This window comes from Festucalex cinctus, chromosome 1 (assembly GCF_051991245.1).
Source record: "Festucalex cinctus isolate MCC-2025b chromosome 1, RoL_Fcin_1.0, whole genome shotgun sequence".
Lineage (NCBI taxonomy): Eukaryota > Metazoa > Chordata > Actinopteri > Syngnathiformes > Syngnathidae > Festucalex > Festucalex cinctus.
Window position 1 is genome coordinate 53,183,837 of NC_135411.1, and position 14,509 is coordinate 53,198,345.

Consider the following 14,509-nt stretch of genomic DNA (forward strand, 5'->3'; position numbering starts at 1 on the left):
AACAATAGCAAGAGTTCTGCGCCGTGCTCTACTTGTTTTGTTTACATTTCAGTAGCATCACCATTCAAGCTACTTCCGTGTTTCCGTGCTCGCGACACGGCGCGCGCGCGCGCAACGAGTGACAACATACAAATGGAGACAGTTAGCAGAAGCCGGTGCCGTACATCTCGGTATTTCCCATGGCTATCGAGTCCTCTCGGTGCACTTGTATGTCCCGGGCCGGCGTTGGTACTGCGCGCGAGCCAAAAAGAATAACTCCCGTGACGATCCAATGCATGGATTCAAACGACACAGGTATGTCCCACAGCCAACACACCAGCTATGCTAAAAGCACACTGCAAGTATCTCATTTCTCAGTTTGTGGCTCCCTGTCAATGTCTACAACTAGCATGAGCAGCAGATAGGAGAACTGAGACGTGCCCGCGATTATGACAGCCCAAAAAACAAAATATAAACAGTAGTGATTCTGTGGTCATCATCGTGTCTCAGATAAAAAATTAAAATAAAAAAAAAGATGTCATACATTAACCAAAAATGAATGTGATGGCAAAAGAAAAACAAAAATTGTTAAAAACAAAAATTGTTGATTAAAAAGGGAAATGAACTTTTGGAAATATTTTTGCATATTTTAAGTTGTTAAAATGTGTGATAGATTTATTGTTCCATAAGGTGGCTTCATATTTCTTTTGGCTGGACAGTAGGTTTATTTAATGTCTTAAATTTATGTTTCTGAAATACTTCACAATGTGCACATATTCTGTTTAATTGTGTTGGTGTCTGTCTAAAGGTTAAATATTTATATTTAACATTAAATTATCAACCTTTTGTTTTCCTGATCCTTATTTTGAAGAGAAAAAACAAACAAACCAAAAAACAATTATAACTGTCAATAACTACTAATAAATATTTAAACTGATACATGTGTACACACTGGAATAGCGGAACAAACAAACAATAGAGGAATTTAGGGGATTTTCATTTTCAACCTGGATAGATTTTTATTTTTTGTTTTATAAAAAGTATTTACGTTACAAGAAGTCAAGAGAGACTGCCTATTTTGTTTTTCATAATAAAACCCTTTATTTTCATGTTAAAAATGCACTTTCAATAAAGTATTTGGAACTCCGTTTCTACTGCATTATTTTTATGTTGAGATGGTGTTATCGGCAGCTGCTGAAAGTAACTAAAAAAGTAACTTTTAATCTAACTTAGTTACTTTTAAAATCAAGTAATCAGTAACGCAATTTAGTTACTTTTAAAACCAAGTAATCAGTAAAGTAACTAAGTTGCTTTTTCAAGGTAACTGTGGCAACACTGGTAGTATGGTTAGCTTAATTAGCATCATCTAAAAATCTTTATTATTATTGTTTAACTTAGCATCCCATTGTGTTTCAGGGATTCCTATATTTCTTTTCCTTTAACGTGTGTAAACACTGAAGTGTAACACAACCTAAAAACATTGTCATGAAAGTCAAAAAAGTCCTGCCTGCATGCATCTCAAAACGTTGTGACTTGTGTCGCCGACATGGCGGTCTGTCATCGCCTCACACTCCAAAACGCACAATCCCGACACCCCTCGCCCCGTGTTTCACCTCTTGCCCACTTTATCGTAGGAACCGATGGGAACCAAAACCTTCGGACGGACCTGGAGACTTATTATCAGGATGGAATTCCTTCGTACCATCGCTGCCCTGAGAGCGTTCATTCCTGTGATAAGATCTGGACACAACACATACTAGTGTACTGGAAAGGGACGCACAAGGACAGAGTGTCTTACCCTGGCTTGACGTGCTATGGGAAAGATGCACATTACCACTCGGAAACTCCTAATTACGACTGAGTTCTGTTCATGAGATTTTGTTGTTATAGCAAAATTGTGTGCTACGTAGACGTGTAGATTCTAAAACAGCCTTCTGTGCTAGCAGACGTTAACGCCCTTGTAAGTGTTAATATTTCTTGCCATTCACAAATCCTTGTGCGCTCTCCACCATGTTGAAATTTGATAAGTTCTCTCAACCAGGAAACTTGGATATCAAAATACATTCCCAGTTGTCCAGTAGAAAATACGACATGAGGGGGCGTTCACGTGCAATTTTTGACACGTGATATTTACCATAATTACGATACCACATGAAGGTAGCATTATTCTTTGTGTATTGTCAATTATGGTTCACTTTATTTTTGGCACTTGGAACACTTGGAAGTTGGAGATAATTTCATGCTGGTAAGATTTTTTTTTTTTTCCCAGAGGGGAAGAAATTGTCCTTCCTTCCTTTCATACCATCCCTCCTTCCTTTCCTCCTTTCAATTTGTAATTCCACTCTTCTTGCCATACATTTCCTCATTTTCCTTTCCCTGTCCTTCCCTCATTCACACATCCTTCCTTCCTTTGTTCCTTTCATGCACCTTTTTTCTTCCTTCCCTTCCTACTTTCATACCGCATTCTTTCTTTCTTCCTTTCAAACATACTTCTTTAATTTCTTCATTCCCTGCTCCCCTTTTACTTCGTTCTTGCCTTTCATAGTATCCTTCCTTCATGCATCCTTCCTTCTGACCTGAAGTAAGGATACTTTATTCCATCCATCCTGCCTTCCTTTCATACCACCTTCCTTGCTTTCAAACACTTCTTTCCTTTCTTCATTTCTCCCTTCCATTCATTCCTGGCTTCCTTTAATTGCATCCTTTACTTCATTTCTGCCTACCATAGCATCCTTCTTTCGTTCCTTCATAATCGTGCATCCTTCCTTCTGACCTTCCTTACTTCAGTCCATTCCTTCTTTACTTCGTTCCCACCTTCCACAAGATCCTTGTTTCCTTCCCTCCTTCCTCTTTCCTTCCCTTCTTTCACACATTGTTCTTCCTTTGTTCTTTCATGTATCCTTCCTTCTGACCTTCCATCAATCATTGCTTGCCTTCATACCACTCTTATTCCTTCTTTCCTTGTCTCCCTTCACCATTTCCTCATTCCCATCCTTCTTTTCTCCCCCTCATACCATCCTTTTCTCCTTCCTTCCTTTTCAACCATCCCTGTACTCCTACATCCTTTCTTTCATTCCACCTTTATTTCCCCATTCGGAATTTCTTCCCTCTCTTCCTGTACCTTGTTCTTCTTTCCTTCTTTTCATAAGTCCTTCATTCTTTCCTTCTTGGATGATTTCTTTCCTTATTTTCATAATCCTTGTTTCCTTCCTTACTTACTTTTATATACATCCTTGTTTCTTTTTCGGAATTCTACTTTTGGTCCACTATATTTATTTTGCTGCTTAACCTCATGTTATGTTTTTCTACTACCGGATGAACTTCTTTTTACACTTGAAAAAATACACGCAAATTCCCTTTGTCACTATATTAGAGTGCTTTACTGCTTATAATTGACAGGGGTCAACTTCTTTTTTTTCCTTTTTTTTTTTTTGACTGTGAAGAATGTTGAAATTTGACATTTGATCCAAAAACTGAGAAACAAATGACAAAAAACATAAACAAAACCAAGCATGTGTGTCACACAAAATTGTATTTTTTAGTAGTGTCACGATGAGCTCCAACACAGGAAAAAACATCTTCTATTCATACCTGCCAGACACACACAAAAAAACGCCTCCTCAGTATTCACATTGGAGGGGGATTGCGGGAGTCGGGGGTCTTCACATGAAGTGTCAAATAAAACAGTGTAACCATGGCGACAGCTGCAGCTGTAGAAGGCCTCATTAGTGGTCGCCTACCACCGTTCTCCCTTCTTTCTAGCTAGATTGTCAAAAAGATAACTGCTAACTACCACTATATGCACCGTTATGTCACTCCACACATACGCACGCACACGCGACACTTTATTAGGAACAGCTAGCACCATCTGGTGAGTTCCAAAATAATAGGCTATGTGAAAGCACATTTTGACTCCTTCTCTTACTGCTCAATAGATGGCGTGGGAGCACATAATGACATTTTTGGCTAGCATTCCAGTAATTTCATGCAATGAGTGATCCTTTTAGACACCAGTGGTGCTAATGTGAGGTTTCTACTTCTTGTACTTTTTAGTCGACAATTATGCTTTTTTGTTTTTGTTTTAATAAAAGAAACATTTTTTAGCATCCAAAATTGAAAGCGGAAGACTGACTGCCTGCTGATGACAATGATGGAAGAACAATATGAGATTATGACACAATTAAAAAAAAAAGTTGAAAAAATAAAAATCACAATAAGAAGATGAAACCTTTAGTGTGCAGTGGATGAGTCCTTGACACCCTGAAAAGAAAACATGATGCCAATTATTTTAAAATAAATTAAATGCAATTAAATAAACTATAATAAAATACACTAAATTAAAGTAAAAATACATTAAATATAATATAATAAAATTAAAATGAGCTTAAGTTAAAAATTAGCTTAAGTCAAATGGGTTAATTAAAAGAAAATGAAGTAATATAAAATGGAATACATTTGGCTAAAATAGTGACAATAATTAAATGAATGTAAAATGTAAAAATGCTAAAATTAAATAAAAAAGATAAAGAATGGTTTAAATAAAATAAAAATAAAAAAACAACATAAAACTAGAGCTGCGAGCAGCTATAAAGGGCCCTCGCAGCCCGGGCCACGTTGGGGTCCTTGCACGTTGGGGTCCTTGCACGTTGGGGTACTGGCACGTTGGAAGCAAAATTTCTTTGAAAATGGCATAATAAACGTTTACATGTAGAATATTTTTTTTGCCAGTGTGTGTCAAGCTCAACGGGTTTTGGTGATTGTTAAGACCTGCAAAAATCAGCGTCCTTATTTATTTTTAGGCAATGAGTTGCCCTGATTGGTATTTTTTGTAAAAGTGTATATATACATCATCGCTCGTTGTACTCATTGCACAATGTTACTTTTATTGTCCAAAGGGGCAATCAAAAATGAATAAAACAAAATGGAAACGTACATACGTTTGGATCGGTGTGAAGCCAGTGAACAATTTGAGTGGTGGAAACTAAAAGAATATTCATAAATGACTTAGTTATCACACTTAGAATGAGTTTACATTTTTTGTACAAAATACCGTATGTGGGGTATTTTTTTTTATGCCTCAAGGGCTAGGTGGCGCTGCATATATAACTGAATGTTGTCATAGAGATAGCTTCAGGCCTTGACAATAAACATACATGTCAAGTTTGGGATTTTTTGGAGCATGTACCGGGAGTTATTAAGCATATCCTTTTTCAGTGCGAAACACAAATTTTGATGCCCCGCCTTCATCATATAGTATTTCGAAAAGTCAAGATTTTTCCCCCTGTCGTTGGCTCAGGTCTTGACATGGTCCAGGTCAAGTCTTAACTCAGTCAGATGAAACGTGTAGGAGAAGTGGGCAAAAGTCTGCCCCCTGTGAATGTGCAAAAATCGTCAAAAATGGGACATTCAAAAATTCGTAGCTCACTTCCTGTTCATTTTAGCATATGGGTCCAAGAGACTTTTTTGTAGGTCTTGGGCTCCCTCATACACCTAAAAATTTTCGTAGATCTTGCTTAAACGTACAACCGGGGCTGCTTCATTAAAAATTCCTAGGGGGCGCTATTGAGTCATTTTTGTAAAAATAGCACAATAAACAATAAAATATTGTTCATTTTACCAGGCCAGATGTGTGTGCCAAGTTTCATGAGTTTCTGCGCATGTTTAGACCCTCAAAACTGGCATTGTTTTCTTGGCGAACAGTGCTTAGCCACGCCCACAGCGATTCGCGAAAACTCACAAACTTCGTGTTGTGACATCATGAAGGCCGAATCCCTCATCTGAGCAAATATGAGGTAGGTCCAGTTAACGTGTTTGGAGAAAAACGTAAAAGAAAATTCGTAAGAAAAAAAATTGCCACTAGGTGGCGCTATCAGTAAGATGAAATATAAGTTCATAGATGTCTTTAGGGCTGGACTCTCATCAAATGTGTGAAATTTTGAGAAGATAGGATCATCTCGGTCAGGTTAATGCAGCTTTTATTGTCACGAAAAATCTTCAGACTTTGCGTCACCGTAGCGGCCACGCCCTTTGGCGAAAAGTTACAATATTCGGTGTGGGGCATAATCAACATCTTAAGGCTTTTCTGACCAATTTTCAACTGGATCCCTTCAACGAGCTCAGCGCAGTAGCTAAAAACGTAAAGTATGACATTTATTGTTACCACTAGGTGGCGCTATATGTATAACTGAATTTTATCATATAGATGTTTTCAGGCCGTGACTATTACGTTGCCTGAGAAGTTTGAGATTTTTTGGAGCTTGAACATGGGAGTTATTAAGCATTTGCTCTTTCTGGACAAATGAAATTTTAAAGGCAATATTTGATGCTCCGCCCCCGTCGTATAGTATTTCAAAAAAGCGAGATGTTTTGCCCAGTTGTTCTCTCAGGTCTTGAGATGATAAATGCCAAGTTTGAAGTCAATTGGATGAAAAATGTTTGCAGAGGGGGGAAAAGCATGACCACAGTGAATGTGCCAAAATAGGCCAAAATTGGACATTAAAAAATTCATAGCTCATTTCCTGTACATTTTAGCTACATGGTCCCAATAGACTTTTTTTTGTGCATCTCGGGGTGCTACACGTGCCTGCCAATTTTCGTTGCTCTAGCTCAAACGTGCCGGGCTTGGTTTTTATTTTTCTACGCGAGGGGGCGCTATAGAGTCGCGTTGTTATGACGACTTCATAATATCAAATTTTTCGCCGGGCCTGAGGAGTGTGCAAAGTTCGGTGAGTTTTCGTGAATGTTTAGGTACCCAAAATCGGGATCGTTTGCGGAGAATAAATAATAATAATAATAATAATAATAATAATAATAATAATAATAATTTTTACAAAAACAATAGGGACCTCGCACCGGTCGCTGCTCGGGCCCTAATAAAAGGAAATAAATTAGCTGAAACATAAAATTAAAATGGAGTTAAAATTTACTTAAAATTAGGAATGAAATAAGATCAGCTAAAATGCAATAAAATAAAATGAACTTAAACAAAAGAGAATTAGCTAGTACAAAATAAAACATAATAAAATTATCTAAAACAAAATCAAATAAAATTGTGTAAAATCAAATAAAACTTCCCAAAATCCAAATTAATTGAGATGACATTAAATAAAACAAAATAGGCTAACGTAAAACTACATAAACTTAAACAAAACACATTTAAATGAAATACAAATGGGCTAAAATAAAAATTCAATGACATCATAAAAAAAATCAACCATACAGTCTTTTATGTAGGGGAGAAAATGTGGTGGAAACGGTTGAACTAAAACCCAATAGGGCTACATTGCCCCCCAGTGGAATAATGTGAGAGGTGCAAGTCGGTTATCATGACGAACCTTCCCATATTTGGGCTGCACCGTCCGCAACTGGATGCTCCTTGTCAAGTGGGCCTCCGCCCTTCGAGGGGCCAAGCGACACACTTCTACCACACGCACAAACAAAATCACTTTCAATACATTTTTTTTTTTTTTGTGCACGTTTTGGTCTCACACATGACTAAATACATTTTGTTGTCAACTATTACAATTTATATACAGTACTTATATTGTACTTTGATGGCCTAATATTGGCAATAGATTGCTTTTTTTTTTGGCACAAATATTGATATTTTTGGTGACGAGATGTGGTATTTACTTGAAAAGGATTATGTTTTAATACCTCTAAAATGCATGTTGGAGAATCTGCGGACTGGAACGTCAAACCTGAAAGTAAACAAATTCGGTGGTCATTAAAAATATACAAATGGCCAAGCAAGTCAAAGTTTGTTCAGCGATGCTCCTCACCTGCTCTCCTGCCCTTCCAGCAGCTTCCTGTAGGTGGCGATCTCCATTTCCAGGGCCAGCTTGACGCGAAGGACGTCCCGGTACTCCCGCAGGTGTCGACCCATTTGCTCCTTCAGCTCGTGGCGCTCGTCCTCCAGGCGGCTCGCTGCGTCCCGGTAGGCGGCCGACGTGGCCGAGAAACGCTCGTCCATCTCCCCAAGCTGGCGTTCCAGGCGCTCATTCTGCAAAGTTTGCGACCAGCTCGTTTTTTGTGCTCAAATATAGCATTTTCCTACACAAATATTGCACCTTGCTGGCCAAGTATTTTCATTATGTGTGTATTTTGTGGCAAAGTCCAGGATTGCATTTTTGTAAATAATAATAATAAATAAAAAGAACAAAAATAGTGATCGACTCAACAAATACTGCACTTTTGTGCTCAAATTTGAACTTTTTAGTATAAAATATAACTTTATTGAGGGGATACAGTATTTGTGCAAATTTTGCAGTTTTATAACCAAACACACAAAGGCCGTCACAATTTACAATAAAGTAATTTTGTGGCAAAGAATTGCATTTTTCTCACAAAATAAATCTTTCCATAGTTTGTGCACAAAATGTACGTTTGTGATCAAATATGCCTTGTGACAAAATGTAATTAAAAAATAAATACAAAAATGAAAAAAAATTGTTTTATTTTTATTTTTTATTTTTGTGGACCTTTTGTGATCAACTATCTGGGCAACTTGTGCACTTTTGTCACTAAATAAACAAATGTCACAATACATACAGTGTTTTATTTTTGTTGCAGTGTATTGCATTTTCATGATAAAATACAAATTTTTGTGGTCAATACTGCATTATGTGCATAAATAATAATATTTCGTTTTTATGGACAAATATTCAATTTTTGTGACAAAATGTAACATTTTGAGGATGCTAAGTGCAAGATTTTTGAAATTTGTGAACAAATATTATACTTGTTATCCAAGCATCATTACTAACTAACTTTTGAACTCCCTGTGGTTAACGACATATGCTCTTTTTGTCTATATTTATATTTTTCGGAGTACAATATTATTGATCTTGTTTGCGGTATTTTGTGGACTCACAGTTATGCGGAGGACTTCCAGGTCGCAGGTGAACACTTGGACCTGACACCGGTACTTACTGGCCTCCTGCTTGGCCTGGCGTAAAGCCTGAGCATTCCGAACGGCTGCGTCTGTCAGGTCGGCAAACTGTCAACAAACAGCCTGTCAATGTCCATTGTATGTACATGTCCATTGTGCGTGTGCGTTATCTGACATTGGAGCGGTACCACTTCTCTGTGTGCTGGATGTTAGAGGAGGTCATGCTCTCATGCTGGACCCGGATGTCCTTCAGCACCGTGGTCAGGTCTGGTTTGGACAGATTCACGTCCCTGCGCACCTGCCGGACCAGGATATGCTCCTGCAGATCATGCAGCTCCTAAGCAAGCAGGAAAAAGATGTCTCCATGGTAAAAGGAGCAGCTTGATTGAATTATTATTTAGGTTCATATGAAATTGTTTGCATATATATAACATATCCCCTATGACAAAGAGAGATTCACTGTGTTCACATTCCTACCTCATCATGGATCTTCTTCAGGAAGTTCATTTCATCCTGCAGGGCCTCCACCTTCCTCTCCAGCTGGATGCAATTGAGGGTCGCTTCATCCACATCCTGTGTCAATAACAATCAGCCATGTGTACAGTGTTTATATACATAAATAATGATTAGCCATCTAAAATAAGTAAAAACCTGTCTGGAGGCAATGAGATTATTCTCTGCATCTTGTCGCAGGTCCTTCTCCTCTTTCAACCTGAGCAAAGCATAAAAGGAAAACTGAGGGGGAGATTCACGAGAATGCGCTGCGTCCGCTAAGAGCGCGAAATATTGCTCCACATACCAGTGTCAACACGCCCACAAATTCTGACAGCTGGGAGCAAATTTGCACCTGATTTACCACACATGGCAATGGATTTGCACCAAGACCATTGTAGTATAGTAACAGTTGCTGGAAAAATGACATTATCAGAAGGCGAGGTTGGACCGAGAGGTGCAGAAGCTTTTTCTTCATTTAGCTCCAATAAGCTGTAGAGAGCAGAGAGGACGACAACGACGTCGTTCGTTCATGAAGTACAAATTATTGGTGCGATTGTTTAAAAAAAATATATTCTCAGAGGTTGGCGTGGGCGTACAGTATGCAGCTGGCACGTAAAAATGATCGGAAAACGACCCCCCCCCCCCCCCTCCCCAGCTTATGCCGATCAACCCGGGTTATGTCATAAAAAAAAAAAAAAAAAAAAACTTAGAAAAGGGTCCCTCCCCTCTCTCTCTCTCTCTCTTTTCTGCGTGTTCAGCCAGAGAGGGACGTGCACCATGCATCTCCGTGCAACCATGCGCTGCTGTCATGATCCCAGGAACAAGGAAACGGCAAGTTTACACCAGCCTGGAGATGAAAAGTGAGTATGTGACCCAATATTCAAAACTATAGGACGGACGCCTACTGGATAAAATAAATGACCATGTGATGTGACTTAGTACTTTTGAGCATATTCTTTGCATTAATAGGCAAATTAATTGGCTACAAGAAAGTGAAAAGTGACCATTGTCTATATTCGGTTTCTATCAATGTATACAATATGGGCAAAAGCATTGGAACACAAAGGAGGTGAAAAGTGACGGTAAAAGAGTGGCATCAGAATTCAAAAACTGTTTTAATCCAGATCTGATCCAGATTGAGTAGTGGACAACAGTGTGAACAAGCCGTGTAAAATCCTACTGAATGTTGTCCAATCTGATCGCGATCATGTTGTAGGTGTCTCAATACTTTTGAACATACGCTACTCACAAAAAGCTGCGATTGGCTGGTGACCAGTTCAGGGTGTACCCCGCCCCCTGCCCAGAGCCAGCTGAGATAGGCTCCAGCACCCCCCACTACCCTTGTGAAGAGTAAGCGGTTGAGAAAATGGATGGAAGGATACTCACAAAAAGTTCTTTAGCTTTTGGATGAAATTTCAGGACGAACCTGAAATGCATCCAAACCTTTACAGGTGAACTTAATGTGACCATCTTAACGAGGATCTTAATGGCAAAATTCACAAATGACAATGCTCCTGCTCATGGAGGCGGCATCATCAGGGAACTGCTGTTGGTGACTGGTGTACCTCAAATGGAACGGCCTGCACTTTTTCAGACCTGAATTCTATTGCAACCAGCTGAGATGTTGTGTCGAAGCTGGAAAACCCACCATTGTTGTTAACTTTTGTTTCAATTAATAGATTGAGGAAATTATTAGTGCATCCTTCTACCACTTTCATAATACGTATATCACTGTAGCAAGAACATTTTACATTTTCTATAAATTCACCTGAAAGACAAATGTCCATAACTTTTTGTGAGTAGTGCATTGTGTACACTACACAGTGCAGAATGTCCGAGGCCAAAAACTGTTTTAATCCAGATTTGATCCAGATTGAGTTTTGGGCAACAGTACAAACCGAACATGTAAAATCCCCTAGAAGATTGTCTAATCTGATCATACATTATTGGCAGTTGTTGATTTTCTTGAGGGCGGCACGGTAGTCGAGTGGTTAGCACGTCCGCTTCCCAGTTCTGAGGTCTCCGGTTCGAGTCCAGGCTCGGACTTTCCTGGGTGGAGTTTGCATGTTCTCCCCGTGCACGCGTGGGTCTTCTCCGGGTACTCCGGTCTCCTCCCACATTCCAAAGACATGCATGGCAGGTTAATTGGGCGCTCCGAATTGTCCCTAGGTGTGCGTGTGAGTGTGGATGGTTGTTCGTCTCTGTGTGCCCTGCGATTGGTTGGCAACCAGTCCAGGGTGTCCCCCGCCTACTGCCCAGAGCCAGCTGAGATAGGCGCCAGCAGCCCCCGCGACCCTTGTGAGGAATAAGCGGTCAAGAAAATGGATGGATGGATGGATGATTTTCTTGATTAGACGTTTGTATACAGTTGGAGTTCACACAGGTTTCCGGGTCAATGACGTATTCCATGGAGGACAGCCAATGCCAACGTCAGCATGACTGGGACATCTGCAGGCTTTATGCTCCCTTTTGTAGAGTCGGGGGCTCTGAGAGGGGCTGCATTGTTGCGCTCAACTCATTCCTCCACACTGGTTCAACAGCAACGGAGCGGTCCAGTCAGGGATCAGGTTTGGAAAGGGGAATTGAAGTGGGGCTATGCATTCCTACCAATGTGAGAGTACGATCTACATATCAATTCACTCACAAATACAAAAAAGGGAAGAAAATTCTTTACAGATTCACTTTTATGTGCTCTAATTTCTGCACATAAATACTTTACACTCTGTAATGTGTCCATGAAAGAAAACGTTTAGCTTGTCCATTGAACTTAAATGTGTTTGTTGTTTTTTAAGTCATGTGAATTTTAAAATCAATCTTAAAATGAATATAAAAGATTAGCATGTTAGGAGTGGATTCTATTTCATAAGAATTTATGGCTTACATGATCATAAAAACTTTGATAAAGTAGGGTTTCAAGTTACGGTTTGAAAATAAGGTTTTAAGTCACAGTTAATGTTTCAAATTAGGGTTTTAAATCAAGGTTTCAAGGCAAGTCTTACAGCAGGGGTTATGGTTTCAAGTTAGTCCCTCAAGTCCCAGTCCAAAATGAGAGTTTCAAGTTAACAGAAGTTACAGCTTTAAAGTTTCAAGTCAGCGCTAAGGTTCTACATTGAGGTTTCAAGCAAAAGTTAGTGTTTGAAAGTAGGGATTCAACAGTAATTCACAAAATATAAATTTATATTGTGATGATATCAATGAAATAGGGTATCAATATCAGGGTTCGGAATTGATGATTCAAGCCTGGGACAGGGTTTCAAAGGACTGTAGTTTTCAACAATGATTCACTAAATTGAAATGCCATTATTTAAAAGATATACTTTTAAGTGCAGTTTAATATATATATATATATATATATATATATATATATATATATATATATATATATATATATATATATATATATATATATATTTTAACAAATATGGCTACCAAATAAAGGGCTATACTAGACCATAAAGTGAACTTGAAACTGATGTCATAAAAACAGAGTCACTCAGATTGAAGTCAGTTTGTGTTCCTACCTGTTTTTAAGTGTGAGCACATCGGCCTCCATGTTGCCCGTGTCCACCTCCAGGCAGTCCTTGTCCATGCAGAGTTCATCCGCCCGCCGCCTCATCTCCCTCAGCCTCGTCCCCAACACATCCACTAGCCAACCGGGCCCCCCGGCACTGCTTCGCTCCAGCTGGGCCACCAGCTGCTTGTTCTGCCGCTCCAGAACTCGAATCCTCCCCAAGAAACCGGCCAGGCGGCAGTTCAGGTCCATCATTTCCATCTTCTCATTCATCCGCGTCTCCTTGCAACGGGCCGTCAGCGCCGAGTCAGCAGAGAAATCCAGATAATGGCTGGGAGGTCCGTGGAAGGCACGAGCCGTCCCTTGTCGGGACACGGTGCCGACACGGACCCCCGAGGCGCCACTGGACGCTTTGTAACGCATCCTGGAGTGCAGGTCTTTCTCCATGATGGACCACCGAGGGGAATCCGGAACCCGAGCACAACTGGGGCATTTATGGGGTTGTGGGAGGGGGAGGAGGCGGAGAAGGACCCACAGGGTGGGCCTGAGGGACGGTTATGTGTGTATGTATGTGGTTGGGCTTGGGGAGGTGGGGAAGGTCTGGGTGGTAGTGAAAGGGTCCCCCCAAAATAAGGCCAAAATTAACAAGGGTGACAGCTTCGTAAGGGTTTAAAATTATTCAAACAGGGTTCGTGTTTCAAAGTAAGGTTTCAAGCCAGGGTTAAGTTTTAAACAAGGGTTAGTTTCAAATTAAAGTGTACAATCAGAATTAGGCTTGATGATGGTTCCAAACAAAGAATAGATTTTTAAAATTGGGTTTCAAACATGTTAGGGTTTCAAGTCCGGGTGATAATGATGTCAGTCTCAGTCAGCCAGATAGAAAAAAAAAACATTCCACAACAGTCACATGATGACGCACACGCGTGCACGTACACACAAATACGCGCACACAGTATACTGTACTGGTATAGTTTACTTTATATTTATATTGAAACCCTAACTTGGGTTAAAAAAATTTGACCATAATTTTCTAGACTACCTTGAATTTATTGTTTAGAACCTTAACCCTTCTTGAAACCCTCATTTAAAGGGAAAGACAACCCAAATGTTTCTTTACAATAATATGTTGTATTAGTCTAACGACAGCATTTTGGATTGATTTGTGGAATATTATTTAAGCAGCAAAATTCACCCATTTTTATCCGTCGCAAGCTTGCTGTCGACTTCGCTTCCCCACCCGGGAGACCGTGCTTGTGTGTGTGTTTGTGTGATGGAATGTACAGAGGGAAATTAAAAAAAATAAAATAAAATACAAATAATTAAATACATTTAAAAAAAAAAACTTGCTGCCAACTGAAAACGACATCACAGTTGCCGAGGACTCAGCCATGATTGGCCATTACATTACATTAATTTAAGTAATTGTTTTTGTCTATTATTATTATTTTTTTTTCTAGTATTTGGGCATTTGTAATCTAATAGATTTGTATTTTTAGATAGATAAGATTTGATTTCAGTCCTAAATTCTGCAGCTAAACAATTTTATATCATTACAAATAAAACAAGAAACATTTATGCACTTTCCCAAAACTATTTATTTTATTCGAAAAGGCACTTTGTGTCTTTGTGTAAAT

At 39.3% G+C, this 14,509-nt stretch overlaps 1 protein-coding gene across 2 annotated transcripts; it reads right to left on the bottom strand.

The window, feature by feature from the left end:
- Window positions 1-1,323: 1,323 nt before the first annotated feature.
- On the bottom strand, window positions 1,324-13,329 carry gfap (glial fibrillary acidic protein). Of its 2 annotated transcripts, XM_077542095.1 has the most exons (9): window positions 12,886-13,329; window positions 9,521-9,581; window positions 9,347-9,442; window positions 9,045-9,206; window positions 8,852-8,977; window positions 7,761-7,981; window positions 7,636-7,679; window positions 7,314-7,399; window positions 1,324-4,239 (listed from the first exon to the last, which is right to left on the bottom strand). In XM_077542095.1, exons 1-9 carry the CDS (start codon window positions 13,320-13,322, stop codon window positions 4,210-4,212), a joined length of 1,263 nt encoding a protein of 420 aa, XP_077398221.1. In that variant the 5' UTR covers window positions 13,323-13,329; the 3' UTR covers window positions 1,324-4,209. The 2 variants fall into 2 exon arrangements, with proteins under 2 accessions (XP_077398221.1, XP_077398214.1); XM_077542088.1 differs by lacking the exon at window positions 1,324-4,239 and having other exon boundaries at window positions 6,387-7,399.
- Between the last annotated feature and the right edge of the window lie 1,180 nt (window positions 13,330-14,509).